Raw genomic sequence first — 21,487 nt, forward strand, 5'->3', positions numbered from 1 at the left:
CTTATATATGTATATGTAATTTAAATTTATTTATGTTAATGTCTGTCTCCCCTATAGACTGTAAGCTCTCTGTGGACAGGGAACTTGCCTATCAACTCTGTTGTATTTTGCTCTCCCAAGCATTTAAAACACTGCTCTTCACACAGTAAGTGTTCCATATATACCACTGATAGACAAATCCGCCAGACAATTACTCACCCCACCTTCAAAGCCTTAATGAAGACACATCTCCTCCAAGAGGCCTTCCCGGACTAAGCCCCACTTTTCCTCATCTCCCACTCCCTTCTGCGTCGACCTCTGCATCGACCTGACTTGCTCCCTTTGCTCTCCCCTCAGTCCCTCTCCCACAGCACTTATGTACATATCTGTAATTTTATTTATATATATTGATGTCTGTTTATTTGTATTGACGTCTGTCTCCCCTGCTGTAAACTGAGAGCTCATTGTGGGTAGGGATTGTCACTCTTTATTGCTGTATTGTACTTTCCCAAGTGCTTACTAGAGAAGCAGCATGGCTCAGTGGAAAGAGCCCGGGCTTGGGAGTCAGAGGTCATGGGTTCTAATCCCGGCTCTGCCCCTTGTCAGCTGTGTGACATTGGGCAAGTCACTTAACTTCTCTGGGCCTCAGTTACCTCATCTGTAAAATGGGGATAAAGACTGTGAGCCCCACATGGGATAACCTGATTCCCTTGTGTCTACCCCAGCCCTTAGAACACTGCTCAGCACCATAGTAAGCACTTAATAAATGCCATTATTATTATTACTACTATTATTAATAAATACGATTGAATGAATGAATGAATGAATGAATGAAAACCATTCAGTCCATGTTTCTCCACTCCTCAAGAACCTCCATTAGTTGTCCATCCACTTCTGCATTCAATCATATTTATTGAGCACTTACTGTGTGCAGAGCACTGTACTAAGTGCTTGGGAAGTACAAATAGGAACAGAAACTCCTTATCATTCACTGGCTTTGAAGCACTCCATCACCTTGCGCCCTCCTACCTTCCCTCTCCGATTGTCTACTACAACCCAGCCTGACCACTCTGGTCCTCTAATGCCAATCTACTCACAGAACCCCGATCTCATCTATCTCACCATCAACACTTCACTCACATCCTGCCTTTGGCCTGAAACTCCCTCCCCCTTCATATCCAATAAACGATCACTCTCTCCACCTTCAAAGCCTTATTTAAAGTCACATATTCTCCAAGAGGTTTTCCCCAACTAAGCTCTCATTTCTTCTTTTCCCTTCTGGATCTCCTTTCCACTTGGATTTGCATCCTTTATGCATTTATGTACATATGTGCATATTATGTACATGTTCATAATTTATTCATATATATTAATGTCTGTCTCCCTCTAGACTGTAAGCTCCTTGTGAGCAGGGAACATGGCTACCAACTCTGTTATACTGTATCTTCCCAAGCATTTAGTACAGTGCTCTGACGTAGTAAGCTCTCAATAAATACAATTGATTGCTTGATTGATTTATTGATTGGAATTGGATAGGAAGGCATCACAGAAGATCCTATCTGGAATTCAACTGCATTTGGGCTATTTTGTGTGTAATGTAACCAGTGGCTCCTCTACTTGTCTGCTGTGTGACCTTGGGCAAGCCACTTAACTTCTCTGGGCCTCAGTTACCCCATCTGTAAAATGGGGATTAAGACTGTGAGCCCCACATGGGACAACCTGCTTACGTTGTATCTACTCCAGTGCTTAGAACAGTGCTTGGAACATAGGAAGTGCTTAACAAATACCATAATAATAATAATAATGGCTGGAGATTCTCCCTGAAACTCTCAAGGATGCAGATGTTGAGAACATGGTTTCATCTCTGTACCTCTCATTAACGTTCTGTAATTAATTAATTAATGTACTGAAAGGGAAAAAATATTGAAAGTCACATTTAAACCCAAAATAGTGATTCTAGTTTGAATGAAGAATAATGAGTTTTACTAATTCAACTTAAATGAAATATAAATTTCTCAATACTGAAAGGAGAAGTCATTTCAACCAAGTTTTTGAAAAATGGCCTGGAATTAATTCCCTGAAATTCCCTGGCCTTAATTGATACTATAATTTATATTGTGAAATAGCTAAAATAGGGAGCATTGTATTCTGATGGAAAGACTATGTCGCTTGGAATCAGGAGACTGGGATTCTAGTCCTAGCTCTACCAGTGGCCTGCTGTGTGACTTTGGGCTAGAAATTTAGCCTCTCTGGGCCTCAGTTTCCTCCTCTGTAAAATGGGAATAAGATGTCTACTCTATCTCTTAAATTATGAGTCCTGTGTGGTACAGGGACTGTGTCCAGTCTGATTATCTTGTAACTAGCCTAATGATTTGGCACATAGTAAACACTTAATAGAAGTAGTAAATAGTATGTATTAAATGCTTACTATGGACCAATCAATGTACTAAACTCTGGAAAAGAATGTCAAGATGAGCTCAGTGATATCTTTGAACAAGGGAGTCAGAAAGTCAAGGCAAAAAGAAAAAGCTGTAGCAAAGAAATAGATCACTGATCTAGTTGCATTTTATGGGAAACTCAGTTAATTTTTAATGGTATTTGTTAAGCGTTTTCTATGTGCCAGGCAATGTTCTAAGTACTGAACCTAGCCATCACCTCCAATATAACATAACCATTGAGGATGTGTATTTATGTGCCTCATAGAGCTTTGTAAATTAACTATGCTTAGTGGTCATTGCAAGAGCAATAGTAGAAGCAGTAGAAGTAGTAGTAGTAGAAGAATTAAACACCTACTGGGCACAGTACACCATAGTGAGCACTTGGAAAGTACAAAGCAAGCAAGTGACATGTTTCTTATGTTTCTGGAAACATAAAAATATTTCCAGAGTAATCCAAGTATATAATTGAGGGTCATTCATTCATTAAATCAATCAATCAGTGATTTTTATTGAGCGCTTACTGTGTGCAGAGCACTTCACTAAGCATTTGGGAGAGTACAATATAATAAAGCTGATAGACTCCCTGCCCCCAAGGAGCCTACAATCCAGAGTGGGAGACAGACATTAAAATAAATTACGGATAGAGAAGCAGCTTGGCCTAGAGGATAGAGCACGGGTCTGGGAGTCAATCACAGCTCCACCGCTTGTCTGCTGGGTGACCTTGGGCAAGTCACTTTACTTGTCTGTGCCTCAGTTTCCTGGACTGTAAAATGGGGATTAAGCCTATGTGGGACAGGGACTGTGTCCAACCTGATTAGCTTGTATCTTCCTCAGTGCTTAGTACAGTGCCTGGCACATAGTAAGTGCTTAGAAAATACCATTAAAAATGGGAGTAAATAAGGACAGGTACCTCAGTGCTTTGGGGCTGAGGGTAGGGTGAGTATCAAGTGCTTAAGGATCTAAGTACATAGGCAACATAGATGGGTCAGCAGATAATGAAAATGAGGGCTTAACTGGGGAAGGCCTCTTGGAGGAGATGTGTTTTTAGGAGGGCTACCCTTAGCCCTCTTTTCCAAAATGGCCTGTGCCTGATGGGCTACAAATATTTTTAATTGGGGCAGCAAAATGCCTCTACAAATGCTAACATGTTCAACAGGCTTTGGTTATTCCTGGACTCTGGATGACCTGGGTGGTGGGCCCTTGAGGTCCCACCTGAGGCCTCCACTCTGAGGCCCCAACCTGAACCCTCCACCCTTAGGCCTCTACCCTTAGGCCTCCACCCTGAGGCCCCACCTTAAGGCTTCCACCCTGAGTCCTCCCTTTGCTACCAGATCTAGTGGACTCTGAGCTTTGCCTTTTATGTTATTTTTGTATTTGTCTTCATTTATGCTATTTTGTGTCTGCCATCAGGTTCCCCCCCCCCCCCACCCCACCCCGGCCTTATTCTTCGACTGGAAGCCCCTGGAGGGCCAGGGACTGGGTCTAATTCTCACCAGGTATTTTTTTCCCAGCACTTAGTTCAGTGCTCTGCACACAGTAGGTGCTTAATACAAACATTTACTACTACTACTACCACCACTAATACAACTATTACTACTACTACTACTACTACTACTACTACTACTACTACTATTAGGTAGCATGGGAAGCAGCATGGCATAGTGGATAGAGCATGGGCCTGGGATTCAGTAGGTCATGGGTTCTAAACCTGGCTCTGCCACTTGCCTGCTGTGTGACCTTGGACAAGTCACTTTATTTCTCTAGGCCTCAGTTATCTCATCTGGATAATGGGGACTGAGACTGTGAATCCCATGTGGGACAGGGACTGTGTCCAATCTGATTACCGTGTCTCTACTCCAGTGCTTAGAATAGTGCTGTGTACATAGTAAGCGCTTAACAAATACCTTAATTATTATTATTATTAGGTCTGCCTTGAATCCTGGTGCAGCATTGCTACTCAGAGATTTATTTGGTTTCATTGGCATTATTACCCAGGGTTCGGTTTTTCCAGATTCCTAATTCATCAGAAATCAAGAATGGCTCCCCCTTGCCCAATGTCCTGAACTGTAATGAGGGATGGGAAGGCGGGGCAAGAAATAAAATACTTTTTTAAATAATGGAATTGGGCTTTCTGCCCAACAGCAGGGATGGGTTAGGTATCATATGCTAGCCCGTTCCCCTGGAGAGGCTGGGACAAGCAGGACGGTGCCCATTTCAGCCCAGCTTACTCTAGTCTAACAGCAGGGTGGCTTCTCAGGGCAAGATGCTCCACTGAGGGGGAGCAGCAGGATGGACGAGAGACGCAGACCAGAAGGGGGAACTTTGCACATCCCTGCTCAGACTGCCTGGCCTCAGAGGAGGAAGGCTGGAGGAGAAGATCAAGAGCCTCATGCTTACCTAAAACCCACTTCATGATGAGCATCTCGGTCCATGAGAACTGGGTGGTTTTTACGCGAAAGATCTGCTTGGGGTAGTCGGTGATAGTCTCGTTGGGCAGGTTTTTGACGCCTTCAAATCGGTCTGATGCGTTCAGCACCAGGAGGCCCAGGAAGATGGTAAAAGAAACTGCGTGGGCCACAAACTTCATGAACGGGCTTCTGAGAGTCCGGCCTAGCTGGAAACAAAGCAGGAACGAGATGGAAGTTCAGCACAGGGCAGTAGTGCAGGGGCGACAGCAGGTGGCAGGCGGAAGGTGATGTTCTTTAATCAATCAGACAATCAGTCATATTTATTTTGTTTACTGTGTGCAGAGCACTGAACTAAGTGCTTGGTAGAGTACAATGCAGCAGTTGGTAGACACGTTCTCTGCCCACAATGAGCTTACAGTCTACGGTCTTAAAGAATGTGATGAGAGGAAAACCCGATCTAGACTATTTTCACAGATCACAGACCTGACTAAACCCCCCATTTTCCCTACCCTCTTTCCTTTTTGCATTGCCTATGCACTAGGATCTGTACTCTTTAAGCACTTTATATCCACCCCACTCCCAGCGCCACCCTCTCCAGTCTGTAAGCACCTTGTGGTCAAGGAATGTGTCTACCAGCTCTGTTGCATTATACCTTCCCAAGCTTACTGGACACAGTAAATGCTTAATAAATACCATCAATGGAATGATTGATTGAAAACAGCCTCCTCAAGAAAGTTGTCTTGCAGGGAGCCTGTTGGGTCAAAGACCACAACTTCAGTGGCTCTCACCATTCCCAGCATGTGAGGGGCAGGATGATCTAGTGAAAAGAGCATACACAGAGAGTTAGATGACCTGGGTTCTAATCCTGGTTCTGTCAGTTAATAATTGTGGCATTTGCTAAGTGTTTACCATATTTCAGGCACCATACTAAGCGCTGGGGTGGAGACAAGCAAATCAGGTTGGCCACAGTCCCTGTCCCACATGATGATGATGACGATATTTGCTAAGTGCTTACTAAGTGCCAAGCACTGTTCTAAGCACTGGGGTAGATACAAAGTATTCAGGTATTCAGGTTGTCCCACGTGGGGCTCACAGTCTCAATCCCCATTTTACAGATGAGGAAACTGAGGCACAGAGAAAAGCGACTTGTCCAAAGTCACACAGCTGACAAGTAGTGGAGCCAGAATTAGAACCCACAACCTCTGATTCCCAAGCCTGTGCTCTTTCCACTAAGCCATGCTGCTTCCCCATTTTATAGATGAGGTAACTGAGACATATAGTAGTGAAGTGACTTTCCTAAGGTCAAACAACAGATGAGTGGAGGAACCAGGATTAGAACCCATGACCGTCTCACTCCCAGGCCTGTGCTCAATCCACTATGCTATGTTGCTGCTTTCTGTGTGACCTTGGGCAAGTCACTTAACTTTTCTCTCCGTTAGTCTTCTCATCTGTAAAATAGGTATTTAATGCCTGTTCTCCCTCCTAGTTGAATTGGGACTGTGTCTGACCTGATTAACTTGTATCTACCCCAGTGCTTAGAACAGTGTGTGATACATGGCAGACGATTAACAAATACAATAATAACAATGTTGATAAAAGAACATTATAAAAGAATAATGTATGAAATTGGATTCTGAATGATCTTACGTTCAGTCATGCATACACAGCACTCAATGGGAGGCTGTGGAGACCATGGGAACTTGAGGAGGCTGCAGCTGGAAGGTCTTGATGGTGCTGGCATCCTCGGTTGCCCCTCTGGCTGCATGCCTTTCCCACCCTATCCCCACCCTTGAGACGGGCACCTGGGCTGCGGACTCTGCTTCCCACACTCTGGCATGGCTGGAGGGAGGGCTTCATCCGCACATGCCTTCTGGATCTCCTTGGAAACAGGGAAAAGTGTGCTTTCTTCTGCTGTACTCTCCAAAGTGCTTGGTTTACTGCTCTACACACAGCAGACAGCCAGCACGAAGGTAGACTTTCACTCAAATGGGAGATTATTCACTCAGGAAAGGAACAATACTAAAGGTTTATTTAAATTCAATCTCTCCAACTGAAAATATATCCAGCATAACATTTATAAAACAGATGGCTTGATAATGTTCTTTTAATAGGCTTCGGTGTGATAATTATGTACTTTAATTACTGCAGCTATTAGTGTAACATGATTGATTATAATCAGAGTGCTGGGAAACCAGCACTCTATGGGGTAGGGTGGTGTGGAAGGTTAGATTAATGAAGGGGCTAACAGGATTGCAGTATAGGGGTCCCGGGCTTATAGGACACCCTGGGTGGCACCCCAGAAATCGTGACCCCACTAGACCTTACCAACCCAGCAGTTGGTCGAGGCATTATGATGAAGGTGGCCTAAAACAGACCTTCCCAGAATGGCCACCATGCTTGCTTGGTGTCATAGAGGGATGGTGATGCTGGCATCGGTCTGCCATCCCCACTGCCTAACCTTTCTCTCTGTGCCCTCTGAAATGGCAGCCATTTCAAATTTCTCAACTCAGTGATTGGACAGTTGATGGAAGAGAGAGGGGGCCCCAGGCTCAGAGCTCAAACAAGGCCCCTAAAGCACCCCATTATCCAACCAGCCTAGCATAGTCTCTGTCTCCCCCGAGAGTATCATGGGGGGCACAAAACCCTGAGGAAAAGGCTTTCAAGTCAGAACTGTGGCACGGGTGGTGGGCATACACCCGAAGTCGGTGGCGCTTCAGAGAAGTGGCAGTGTCAAAATTAGCTCTTGCGAGCTGGCCCAGGTCTGAGTCCTTTTTCCATTTCCCAAGACTTCCCAGTGAATAGCTCAGCAAGGAAGTTAGGGGCACACCTGCTTGAAGTACACTTCGCTCTGTTCTTCAAAGCAGGAAACTTCTAAATGTCAGCGCACCCCCAGGGACACAGCCAGATTTGGGGCACACTTAACAGCAGTGCCTTGCGAGCATGGCTCTTCTCACCTCACACTCCTTTCCGCTGTCAGCATGGGAGTCTCTGATGCTGTTTGCTCCTTTACCTTAATGAGCTTTGTGACTAATTCGTAAGGATAATTGAACAGCAAAGGTCAACTTGAAATGCATGAACTCTACTTCTCCTGTTTCTTGTGCAATCAACATTATTGCTTGTACAATCCTAGATAGCTATAATATTGGCTTCTATTCCAAACCACAGGTCGGATTTGGGGCCAGGTTCATGTTAGCTAAGGACAAATTGTCACAGATTTTAGATAATGAAAAAAAAGCTAACAACCCTTAACTAGTGAATCAAATAATTAACGTACCACCTAACAAATCAAATGATATAACAGTTGAGGTTAAAATACACTGTCTTAATGTTAAAAGGATTCCTGCCTTTGAGGGCATTTTGATTCCATTCATGGAGCAATGTAATGAGGCCTTGCAGATAAGTTCCCAAAATGTGCAGCCCCGTCTTGTCCTAGACACCAGGCCTGTACCAGATTTAATGCCCCAAGCCCTAGCTAAACACTGTCCCCATCCCAACAGCTAAGGGCCTACAGCTTATCTGTACATATAGTTGATACTGATTGGCTCATATCTGTGTTCATGCCTAGGCAAATGCCAAACCATATAGGTACACACCATGCACTCAGTTTTGCCAGAACACACATTTTCCCAATATTCTGTTGGTAGAGCATGTTGGCATAATTAGGGAAAGTTGGTCTGAAAACACATGCCAATTTGGATACGGTGCAAGGCATTTTGGGAAGAAGAGGTTGTGTGCCTAGGCATGATGTTTGATAGAGCGAGGGTTCAACCCAGCTTGCAGCATCACCCTAACACTTCCTGTCAGAGGATTTTTAAGTGGCAGGAAGGAATGGTGAAATTATGAACATCCTGCCCTCCCTCAGCGGGGTGTTCCTGTGGCTGGTGCCAACACCCCTATGATGTGACAGACACCTATTTGCCTCTGAGAGCTAAGCTCTTCTATGCCATGGGACAAATTACTGGGGTGATTGAACCACGAGAATCAAAATGAGGAAACCTGTTGGGGCTTTAATGGCCAACAGCAGGTTGATTCTGGTGAGAGATTGTTTGGTTTCCCTCCCAGGCTCAAGAGCTCCTGTGGTGAATGGTGGAAGTATTTGGACACACAAATGTAAGACTCCAATACTGGACTCCCCCATCCCTGAACTGCATTTGTTTAAGTTCTCCCAGAAGACTGATGGGCTGCCACTGTTGCTGACGATCTCTAAAGCTCAGATGTCTGGGCAGGAGCATGCTGCTTGGGTTTCTTATTGTTCTGAGAATTCACAGTCATTATTGCTGCTCATGCCTCACCTTTTCCCATGACATTTTTCACAATAGAAACAAAGAATTTTCATTGCCAAAGGAAGAGAGAAAGAAATCCATCCCTGAATCTCCATCCCTTCCTCCAAGGCTCTTGAGCCAGAACGTGACACTAGCTAGCAGTCAGTAGGCACCCGATATTTACCACTAGTTGATTGACTGAATGATTTGCTGCTGTTGACTAGCTGTGTAGTGCTCTGTGTGGCCAAGAGACTTGGTTAAAATTTGGATGGACTCTTTGGACTCCTTCTGGACTCCCTCTGAACCCCCATGTCCTGTTTCTGGTCAAGCCATGACACTGGTTGATGATGAAGCTGAGAAGCCCAGTCTTGAGCCTACAATGAAACTCTCGGGTCAATACCTGGTTGTCCCACAGGCCATAGCTGCTGACCACAAGATAAGGCAGTCGACTGGCCTCTGTTTGAACTCTGGGATTCAGGTCCCCATAGTTCCATTTCATAAAAAGATGAAACTCATTCATAGCTGAGGTTTGGACATAGAAGCCTCCAACAGCACACTTCAGTCCAGCACCTGCTCCACCATCACTGGTTATCTCTGCTCACATCACACAGGGAGAACTGGGCAAAAAAACATGGGCAGATTCTCCTTGTTCTTTACACTTTGCCCAGGTGAATTCTTCTTTTTCTTCTAGTTTCATCCCAGGCATTTTAATCTAGAATGCGATCTCCTGCCCAGGAAACTAGATCCCTATGCAATGGAAAGATGAATGGACTAACCACACTTCTTCTTGCATGAATTTTCCCTGCCACATTTTCGTTTTAAAGGCCCCATTCTTCAAACACTAAAAATTGATGTGTAGTTCTGGTATCAGATCTTTCTGTGGACTCTCATTCCTATTAGACTGTGAGCCTATGTTTGACAAAAACTGTGTTTGACCCATCTTGTGCATAGTGCATAATGAGTGTTTAACAAACATTTGAGCTCTTTATTATTATTAATAATAATAACAACAATAATGATGATGATGTTAATAAAAACTGCTATTTTGTTCCTGGCACATAGGAAAAGGCCACTATTTACCCTGAAAATCATGTTCTCTTTATTATTGACTGGTCACTCAGTGAACTTACTTGAAATTACTGTTTATGTATTGTCAGACAGATTTGTTCAATATAGATGTTTTTGTAAATTTATTTTACAGTTGATCAAATTTTCCATGGGCTGATCTTGACCAATTGTTTTGAAAATGTTGCAGTGAATCCCAAGTGCCCTGATTAGCCAACCATTGAAAATATATCTAGACTCTGCAGTTTTTCAGTCTTGAAAAGACTTGGAAAATAAGATCTAAAAAACAATTCATGGTTCAGCCTCCAACTTCAACATCCCCTGCCTCGAGGAGAAATTTGAAGGATGATGAGGAAGCTCTATTTCGCGACATATATCTGGGAGGTCCACATTTTTTAGAGAGTTAAATATCAGATTGCAAGTGCAATTCAGATGGACCAGGGGGTGTCTACAGCTGTGGAGCATACATCTTCAAAGGCTGGTCTCAGCCAAGATCCTCCCCACTTTGAAATATCTTTCCTGTTTAGGACAAGTTCACACAAGTAAATTGAATCTATACCACGTCAGCCAGCTCTGACCCTCATGTGCGCGGTCTGCAATTGGCCACGTTTCTCATGCTTCCTCCACACCCACTTTCAAGCACCCTGGGAGTGACAGGATCAAGGCTCACCAGTCATTTTGGATGAGAAACAATCATCACCGAACTCTCAAATGGATCTGGGGCAGGGGGACAGAGAAGGATGGTGAATGTGCAATCCAGTTCATTAAAGGTTCCCTGTCTTCTGCTTCTGCTCTAGTTTATGCTTCTATTTTCCTCCTGGCTGTCTCTCCTTTTAATTCTGTACCATGCTCACCTCCCTTCTTTTAACTTTTCTTTTGCCCCAATTTCTTGAAAAATCAGATGTCAGAATTTTCCATCCTGTAATGTTTTTAATTGGTGGAAGGCACCTTAAGGCTCTTGGGGTGGTAGCATGTCAATTTTGAGTTATTAAGAGGGACCTTCATTTCCTGTAAAGATGAGAGAAGTCATGACAACTGGCATGCACCTCAACCTTTCCATACCTTGCTGCAGGGGGCAATCCAGTATGCGATGGCAAGGAAGGGAAGGCCTATCGAAACTCCAAAAACAGCCAAGAATTTCACAGCGATGGACTGTTGCCGTAAGCCTGACAGATTTTCATACCACAGGGTCAGCAATTGCTGTTGGCAGTTGGGGTGAGCCACAAACTATAAAAAATGAAGCAAATGGAAAAATTACATTGTGGTATTTGTTAACTGCTTAAGATGTGCTACACAGTAGAGTAGATACAAGATAATCAGGTCAGACACAGTCCCTGTCCGACATGGGGTCTGCAGTCTAAAGGGGAGGAAGAACAGTTATTGAATCCTTCTTCTATAGATGAGGAAACTGAGGCACAGAGAAGTTAAGTGATTTGCCCAAGTTTATACAACAGGCCAGTGGTGGAGCCGGTATTAGAACCCAGGTCCTCTGTTTGCAGGCCTGTGCTCTTTCCACTAGGCCACACTGCTTCTCATATTGAGTGAGAAGCTTTAACAATGTGACATCAGTGAATCAACTTTTTTTAATGGCATTTGTTAAGCACTTACTATGTGGCAGGGACTGTACTAAGCGCTTGGGTAGATACAAGTTAATCAGGTCAGACACAGTCCCTATCCCACATGAGGCTCACAGTCTAAGCAGCGTGGCTCAGTGGAAAGAGCCTGGGCTTGGGAGTCAGAGGTCATGGGTTCTAATCCCAGCTCCGCCATATGTCTGCTGTGTGGCTTTGGGCAAGTCACTTCACTTCTCTGTGCCTCAGTTACCTCATCTGTAAAATGGGGATGAAGACTGTGAGCCCCATGTGGGACAACCTGATCACCTTGTATTTCCCCAGTGCTTAGAACAGTGCTTTGCACATAGTACGCACTTAACAAATGCCATTATTTGTTTATTTATTTATTTAATACCCATTTGACAGATGAGGTAGCAGGCACAGATAAGTGAAGTGACTTGCCCAAGGTCCCACAGCAGACAAGTGGCAGAGTCAGGATTAGAACTCAGGTCCTTCTGATTCCCAGGCCCGTGTTCTATCCACTAGGCCACACCCCTGGTGTGACTGTAAATCAATCAGCACATTCTCTGGGTGTTGCCTTTCTGGAATGCGTTCCTATGCTTTGACTTCCAAAACAGTAGGGATCCAAGTTGCCAGAAAACCCAGATTGAGTAAATTGTTACCTTGGGTGTCATGTAGGGTATTATCAAGGGGCTGTCCTCTGGAGAATGAAATAGGACTCACATTTATCTGTTAAGGCTGGACCTCGGAAGACTGCCTGTTTTCATTTCAATAACCTAGAAAATGAATTCAGCTCAACGTTCTCCCTCTCACTTATCTGAGTTCACTTTCCCCAGAACAGTTCTATCACTCCTGGTCAAGTCATCCCAACAGCCACCTTTAATAGTAGCAGTAGAAGTAGTTGTACTAGTAGTAGTAGTAGTAGTAGCAGCAGTAGTAGTAGTAGCAGTAGTAATCAATCACTCAGTTGTATTTATTGTGTACTTACTGTATGCAAAACACTGTACTAAACACTTGGGAGAATATACTATAACAGTACAAAAGAGTTGGTAGACACATTCCCTGCCCACGGCAAGCTCACAGTCTAGAGGGGACTAGTAGTCTACAGTCTAGTAGTAGTATCAATCAATCAGTAGTATTTATTGAGCACTTACTCTGTGAAGAATGTTGGAAGAGTACAAATAGAGGTAATAGATGTGATCCGTGTTTTCAAGGAGCTTACAATCTGGCAGGGAAGACAGACACTAAAATAAATTACAGGTAGGGGAAGCAATTGGAAGAGTACAAATAGAGGTAATAGATGTGATCCCTGTTTTCAAGGAGCTTACAATCTGGCAGGGAAGACAGACACTAAAATAAATTACAGGTAGGGGAAGAAACAGAGTTAAAAGATTTATACATAAGTGTTGTGGTGGGGAAGGGGTTAGGTGAGTGCTTAAAGGCTAAGGGGGTGAGGACTCCAGTGGAGAGTTGCCACCCACCCCCAGCGTGTTTCGCGTATGCTGGACTGGGGAAAAAAACTGCTCCCATGTGGCTTCATATGCCTCCATCCCTGCCAAGAAAAGCACCATGGCACTGTATTCTGGCTCGTGGCCCCCTCAACCGTCCCTACCCTTTATAGCTCTTTGCCTAAAAGTCCAGGAGAATAGTTAAGAAACAAGAATGAGTATCCACTCTTGTGCATACAGCACCATGGTAACAGAAATCTGACAGATGCACCTGGATCTCTGAATAGCTAAAAGTCAGAAAGGCATGAGATTGCCACTTGAATTGTCAGCCTTTTGGAACAAGTCTGCTCTATGCAATTGCTGAGCAAATAATAGGACATTACCCTTCCAGGGCCAGCCCAGTAATGGACCAATAAGGATGCCCCAATCCTGAAGAGGCAGTTTTCAGAAAACTCTCTGTGGTACTTCTGGGCTTTTAAAACTAGCTTCCAAGGACAGTGAAAAAGAAGCCAAGCTCAAGTATGACCGTGAAGTTCTCCCTTGGAGAACTCATTCAATCCCATGGCTTCAACTGCCACCTCTATGGGGATGATTCCCCAGTCTACATCACTAGCCCTGATCTCTCTCCTTCTCTGCAGTCTCCCATTTCCTCCTGCCTTCAGGACATCTCTACTTGGATGTCCTATCATCACCTCAAACTTAACATGCCCAAAACAGAACTCCTTATACTGTGAGCCCGTTGTTGGGTAGGGACCATCTCTATATGTTGCCAACTTTTACTTCCCAAGCACTTAGTACAGTGCTCTGTACACAGTAAGTGCTCAATAAATACGATTGAATGAATGAATGAATAATAATAATAATGATAATAATGATGGTAGTTGTTAAGCGCTTACTATGTGCCAAGCATTATTCTTCTTCCCACCCAAACCATGTCCTCCCTCTGACTTACCCATCATTGTAGACAGCACCAATAAATAATTCAATCATATTTATTGAACACTTGCTATGTGCAGAGCACTGTACTAAGCTCTTGGGAGAGTACAATACAACAGAATTAACACCACCAACCTTCTTGTCTGTCTCACAAGCCCGGAATCTTGATTTAATCCTTAACTCCTCTCTCTCACTCAACCTACATATTCAATCTATCACTAAATCCTGTCGGTTCAACCTTCACAACATCACTAAAATATGCTCTTTCCTCTCCCTCCAAACTGCTACCATGTTAATCCAAGCACTTATCCTATCTCATCTTAATAATAATAATAACAGCATTTGTTAAGCACTTACTATGTGCCTAGGACTGTTCTAAGCGCTGGGGAGGATACAAGATAATTGGGTTGTCCCACGTGGGGCTCACAGTATTAATCCCCATTTTAAAGATGAGGTAACTGAGGCACAGAGAAGTTATCTTGATTACTGTATCAGCCTCTTTGCTGACCTCCCTGCCTCCTGTCTCTCCCCACTCCAGTCCATACTTCATTCTTCTGCCTGGATCATTTTTCTGGATCAAATCCACATTTCCCCACTTTTCAAGAACCTCCAGTGATTGTCCATCCACCTCCGCATCAAACAGAAACTCCTTACCATCGGCTTTAAAACACTCCATCACCTTGCCCCCCCCACCCCATCTCACTTTGCTACTCTCCTACTACAACCCAGCCCAAACACTTAGCTCTTCTAATGCCAAACTACTTACTGTACCTCAATCTTATCTACCTCGCCGCCAACCTCTCACTCACATCCTGCCTCTGGCCTGGAATGCCCTCCCTCTTCATATTCGACAGACGATTACTCTCCCTCCTTCAAAGCCTTACTGAAGGAACATCTCCTTCACGAGGCCTTCCCTGACTAAAGCCCTCATTTCCTCTTTTCCCACTCCCTTCTGTGCCACCCTAACTTGTTCCTTTTATTCACCTCCCCACCCAACCCCACAGCACTTATGTAAATATTCATATTAATATCTGTCTCCCCCTCTGTTATATTGTTGTGCTGTACTCTTCCAAGTTCTTAGTAGAGTGCTCTGCCCACTGTAAGTGCTCAATAAATAAGATTGATTGATTTATTGATGAAAGGAGAGTGTCTATGCCCGAACCCTCCCGGCTTTGCCAAAGAGCTATACCCAGACCAGCCAACTGTTCTGTCCTTTTCTATTGCCATCAGTAAAATGGATACAGTATCATAATCATCATCATCTTCATCAAATAGCATTTGCCAATAGGCTTACTATGTTAATTTTGTTAAAGGCTAATTCATGGGGTCACCAGCCCAAGGTTACAGAGGGAATGGGCTGGGTCATTCTGAGGCATCAAGTTCTGAGCCCCTCCTCTGGGGGAACTGCATTGAGAATGCTCTAGCCTGAAATTAGAACACTACGTGTTGACAGCGAGAGAGAGCAGATGGAGATTGCTGGAAATTTGCAAATTCATATATTTTTTTTGACATACCTGGCACAACGTAGAAAAATCCAGGTCTGTCCCCACTAAATGGGCCATATGGTCAGCCTGTTTCTAAAGTCTGCAGTCGCACAAAGCTAAGTGCTGCACCTGCAAGAGTGGGGTGGGGGTGGGGGGCATTACCAGACCTCCACAGGCTTTAGCATAACTGGAGCTGCCCAGTGCCTAGACCAAAGTGCAATGGAAACCCCATCCCAACAATTAGGACTTTTAGAAGGAGGGATGGGAAGCAGTGTGGCCTAGGGGAAAGAGCCCAGGCTAGGGAGTCAGGCTGGGTTCTCATCCTGGCTCCACTGCTTGTCTGCTGTGTGACCTTGTGCAAGTCAGTTAACTTCTCTGTGCCTCAGTTCCCTCATCAGCAAAATGGGGGTTCAATCAATCTATCGATGGTATTTATTGAGCACTTATTGCAGGCAGAGCATTGTACTAAGCATTTGGGAGAGTACAATATAACAGTTGGTAGAACTTATAGTCTAGCGAGCAGTCAATACTTGTTCTCCCTCCTACTTAATCTGTGAGTCCCATGTGGGACTTGATTATCTTGAATTTACCACAGTGCTTGGAGCATAGTAACAAATGCCACTATTAATATTATGAAACCAAGTACCACTGGAGCAATAAGGACCCTGAGCAAGTATACTGTTTTCAGCTCCTTCTGGTTACTGTTGTTTTGTAATTTTGCTACATTGTTATTTTGAATAGTTGAATTTTTAATTTATGGTTGTTTTGCATTTCGGTATTATTTGTCTATATGTCTGTCTTGGATTGTGAGCTCCATGTGGAACAGGGACTATAGCTGAACTTTTTATTTGGTATAATAATAATAATGATGGTATTTGCCAAGTGCTTACTATGTGTCAAGCACTGTTCTAAGCACTAAGGTAGTTACAAGGTAATCAGATTGTCCCATGTGGGGCTCACAGTCTCCATTTTACAAATGAGGTACCTGAGGCACAGAGAAGTTAAGTGACTTGCCCAAAGTCACACAGCTGACAAGTGGCAGAGCCGGGATTAGAACCCATGACCTCTGACTCCCAAGCCCTTGGTCTTTCCATTAAGCGACACTGCTTCTCCAAGGTTTAGTATTATGTTTAGCATATCCTGACTAGCTAACTAGTTAGCTAAATAGCTAGCTAACTAACTAGGCCTGATCAAGATCAAATTAACTAGACTTGATCTCTGCACACAGTAAGTGCTCAATAAATATGACTGATTGATTGATAGAGTCACCTCATGCCTATCCGAGCTACCTTCTGGCTAGTTGAAATTTTGAGCCTCAGAGATGCAAGCAATCAACTCCGGATTATCTCTGTACAGGAATGCTCTAGGCATATCACTCCCCTCCGCAAAAATCTCCAGTGGTTGCCTGTCAACCTTCGAATCAAGCAAAAACTCCTCACTCTCACCTTCAAGGCTCTCCGTCACTTTGCCCCCTCCTGCCTCACCTGCCTTCTCTCCTTCTACAGCCCAGCCCATACACTCCGCTCCTCTGCCACTAACCTCCTCACTGTGCCTCATTCTCGCCTGTCCCGTCGTTGACCCCTGGCCCACATCCTTCCCCTGGCCTGGAATGCCCTCCCTCCACACATCCACCAAACTAGCTCTCTTCCTCCCTTCAAAGCCCTACTGAGAGCTCACCTCCTCCAGGAGGCCTTCCCTGACTGGGCTCTCCCTTTTTTCCTCTCCTCCTCCTCCTCCCCTCCCCATCGCCCCTCCCTCCCTCTGCCCTATCCCCTTCCCATCCCCACAGCACTTATATATATTTGTACATATTTATTACTCTATTTATTTTATTTGTACATATTTACTATATTTTATTGATGATGTGTATATAGTTATAATTCTATTTATTCTGATAGCATTGACACCTATCTACCTGTTTTATTTTTTTTGTCTGTCTCCCCCCTTCTAGACTATGAGCCCATTGTTGGTTAGGGACTGTCACTATATGTTGCCAATTTGTACTTCCCAAGCGCTTAGTACTGTGCTCTGCACACAGTAAGCACTCAATAAATACGATTGAATGAACGTACGAATGACTTTACAAAAAACCAGGTAAGCACTTAAATTCAGTAAGCCACTAAATAAATACTATTACTTCAATATGAAAAGATTCAGAGTCAAAATTGGGAACAATGCCAGGCCTAGTAGATCGGCTTTAGAGGGAAAATCAATTTGCATTGTGGTCATGAGTGGAAAGGAAATCTGATACTGTTTTACACCAAACGGGTATATTTCAGATCATTTCAAAAGACAAACACATAGGAGCATAGGAAAGGAAATTAATATTTCCTACATATTAACATGAAGATGATATGCATGTTCCTTTCTATGCTCCCTGAAAAAACCCACTGGGAAAGTTTAGATTTGTTCTAACCAGCTTCAGAAAATCATTGCAATAGCCCCCAGATACAGCAGAATGGAATTCAAGGCTTCATCCTAGATCAGGCAAACCTGAGCCGATTTTATGCCTCAGCACCTACATGAAAGAGATTCACTCCCGTCTTGTTTACATATCCACCTTGCAAGTGGGAAACCTGTTCCCTTTGCTTTGCTCCTTCTCAGCATCAGGCTGGAGTTTTCTAATTAGCCTCCCCAAAAGCTCTGCCACATCTTTATCCAAATAAACAGAGGCTTGGCTTTCAAGGCACTGACAGAAGACTCAGTGAATTGAATGCCCAAAGCCAGAGGAATAGATCTGAGTTGCAGCAACCCAAGCAACCACAATAAGTGCTCAATAAATACGATTGACCAACTGACTGACAGACCTTTTGGGAGTTTTTGGTCTCTCTCTCAAACAATTGTATCTATTGAGTACTAACTGTATGCAGGAGCACTGTACACTGTACAGTGTACACAACAATATAATAGACACATTCCCTGTTTTACAGTCTAGAAGGGGAGACACATTAATATAAATGAATAAATTAAGGATACGTACATAAGTGCTGTGGAGCTGGTGGTGGTGGTGGTGGTGATTGAAGGGAGCAAGTCAGGGTGATGCAGAAGGGAGTGGGAAAAGAGGAATTGAGGGCTTAATCAGGGAAGGCCTCTTAGAGGAGATGTACCTTCAGTAAGGCTTTGATGAGGGGAGAGTAATTTTCTGTTGGATATAAAGAGGAAGGGCATTCTACGCCAGAGGTGGGACGAGGGTGAGCGGCCAGTGGTGAGACAGATGAGCCTGAAGTACAGTGAATAGGTTGGCATTAGATGAACAAGGTGTGTGGGCTGGGTTGTAGTAGGAGAGTAGTGAGGTGAGGTAGGAGGGGGCAAGGTGATTGCTTTAAAGCAGATGGTAAGGAGTTTCTGTTTGATGCAGAGGTGGATGGGCAATCACTGGAGGTTCTTGAGGACTGGGGAAACATGGACTGATCGTTTTTGTAAAAAAATGATCCGGGCCCCAGAGTGAAGTATGGACTGGAATGAGACCCTCACTGGAAAACTGGCTTCCACAGGTGAGCAGGCTCTTTCTGATAATGGTTTACAGTGGATGGGTCAGTTTGGGGAATGATGGCACATTCCTAGCAACAGCAGTAGTAGCAAAAGTATTTATCAAGCGCTTAATGTGTACAGAGCACGATGCTAAGCCTTGGGAAAAAATGCACAAGTGAGAATTTCGACATGGTCCCTGGCCTTCAAGGGACTCACAAACTTTATTGGCAGGGAATGGGTCTGGCGATGGCCATGTAAGGGAAAAATAAAGAAAATACGAACACAAAAGCAACATAAAAGATAGAGAACAGGGATGAATACAAAAGTAAAATAAAAGTCACAAGACACTGTGGCAAGAAGAGTAGGGTTTCAGACTTCTTGCGGCTCTGTCTAGGATTCACAGCCTCAGCCACGTCCTTCCTGACTTAAACAGCAGCTAACTATCAGAGAGATGGGTAATGGAAATGCCAAGCATCATCATCATGATCATCATCAATTTGTCTATCTGTAGAGGGTGATGGGGACAATGGCTTCCATGATTTCCTGAGCTGGTATCCCAGACTTGCTCATCCCGGTCTCTGACAAAACCTGAGATTCCCAACCAGGGCTGAAAATACCTAAACTAGTGACTTCCTGGCCTATTAGTCCTTGGAAGTCTGCTCTCTTGCATACGCAACTGCCTTAAAATCCCTGTCCCTTTTAGCCCTCAGGCTCACAATGAAAAGCTGATACCATACTAAATGCCTCTTCTTAAAATCTACCCACCTTCCTGCACCTCTGACTCCATCCCTTTGCATCTTATCAAAACACTTGGCCCCTCCCTTCTTCTCTCCCTTACTGCCTTCTTCAACTGTGCACTTTCCAATAGCTTGGCTTCACTGGCACTATCCTCTCCTGGCTCTCCTCCTATCCCCTCTGGCAACCCATTCTCAGTCTCCTTCATAGGCTCCTTCTCTGCCTTTTATCCCCTAACTGTGGAAGCCCCTCAAGGCTCAGTTCTGGGTCTCCTTCTATTCTCCATCTACACCCACTCCCTTGGAGAACTTATTCACTCCCATGGCTTCAACTACCATCTCTATTCAGAAGATTCCTAAAGCTATATCCCCAGACTTTATTTCTCTCCTTGTCTGTAGTCTCATATTTCCTCCTACCTTCAGGACAGATCTACTTGGATGTCCCACCAACAACTCAATCAATCAATCATATTTACTGAGTGTTTACTGTGTGTAGAGCACTGTTCAATACATTTGAGAGAGTATAATATTAACAGAGTAGGTAGACACATTCCTTGATTGTCAGGGATTCCCTGATTCCCTGACAATCCACATTCCCGGATTGTCTTTGTCCAGAAATGCTCTGGGCATGTTACTCCCCTCCTCAAAAATCTCCAGTGGCTACCAATCAATCTGCACATCAGGCAGAAACTCCTCACCCTGGGCTTCAAGGCTCTCCATCACCTCGCCCCCTCCTACCTCACCTCCCTTCTCTCCTTCTATAGCCCACCCCACACCCTCCGCTCCTCTGCCACTAATCTCCTCACCGTACCTCGTTCTCACCTGTCCCGCCATCGACCCCCGGCCCACGTCATCCCCCGGGCCTGGAATGCCCTCCCTCTGCCCATCCGCCAAGCTAGCTCTCTTCCTCCCTTCAAGGCCCTACTGAGAGCTCACCTCCTCCAGGAGGCCTTTCCAGACTGAGCCCCTTCCTTCCTCTCCCCCTCTTCTCCTTCTCCATCCCCCCCATCTTACCTCCTTCCCTTCCCTTCCCTTCCCCGGCCCATGTCATCCCCCGGGCCTGGAATGCCCTCCCTCTGCCCATCCACCAAGCTAGCTCTCTTCCTCCCTTCAAGGCCCTACTGATAGCTCACCTCCTCCAGGAGGCCTTCCCAGACTGAGCCCTTTCCTGCCTCTCCCCCTCTCCATCCCCTCATCTTACCTCCTTCCCTTCCCCACAGCACCTGTATATATGTATATATGTTTGCACATATTTATTACTCTATTTATTCATTTATTTATTTATTTTACTTGTACATATCTATCCTATTTATTTTATTTTGTTAGTATGTTTGGTTTTGTTCTCCATCTCCCCCTTTTAGACTGTGAGCCCACTGTTGGGTAGGGACTGTCTCTATATGTTGCCAACTTGTACTTCCCAAGCGCTTAGTACAGTGCTCTGCACACAGTAAGCACTCAATAAATACGATTGATTGATTGATTCCCTCCCCAAAGTGAGCTTACAGTCTAGAGGGGGAGACAGACATTAATATAAATGAATAAATTAGACACATGTACATAAGTCCTGTGGGGCTGAGGGAGGAGGTGAAAAAGGGAGCAAATCCAAGTGCAAGAGTAATGCAAAAGGGAGTGGGAGAGGAGGAAATGAGGGTTCACTTGGGGAAGGCCTCTTGGAGGATTTGTACCTT

At 44.5% G+C, this 21,487-nt stretch overlaps 1 protein-coding gene across 1 annotated transcript in view; it reads right to left on the reverse strand.

Moving 5' to 3' along the window:
* The window catches only part of TRPC7 (transient receptor potential cation channel subfamily C member 7), a 130,667-nt gene that overhangs the window by 43,516 nt on the left and 65,664 nt on the right, over window positions 1-21,487 (reverse strand). Inside the window, exons 3-4 of the mRNA XM_038771694.1 lie at window positions 11,215-11,379; window positions 4,815-5,031 (exon numbers count right to left, since the gene is read on the reverse strand). Coding sequence (XP_038627622.1) covers window positions 4,815-5,031; window positions 11,215-11,379 — 382 coding nt within the window. The remainder of the gene's footprint in view (window positions 1-4,814; window positions 5,032-11,214; window positions 11,380-21,487) is intronic.

Source organism: Tachyglossus aculeatus, chromosome X1 (assembly GCF_015852505.1).
Source record: "Tachyglossus aculeatus isolate mTacAcu1 chromosome X1, mTacAcu1.pri, whole genome shotgun sequence".
Taxonomy (NCBI): domain Eukaryota; kingdom Metazoa; phylum Chordata; class Mammalia; order Monotremata; family Tachyglossidae; genus Tachyglossus; species Tachyglossus aculeatus.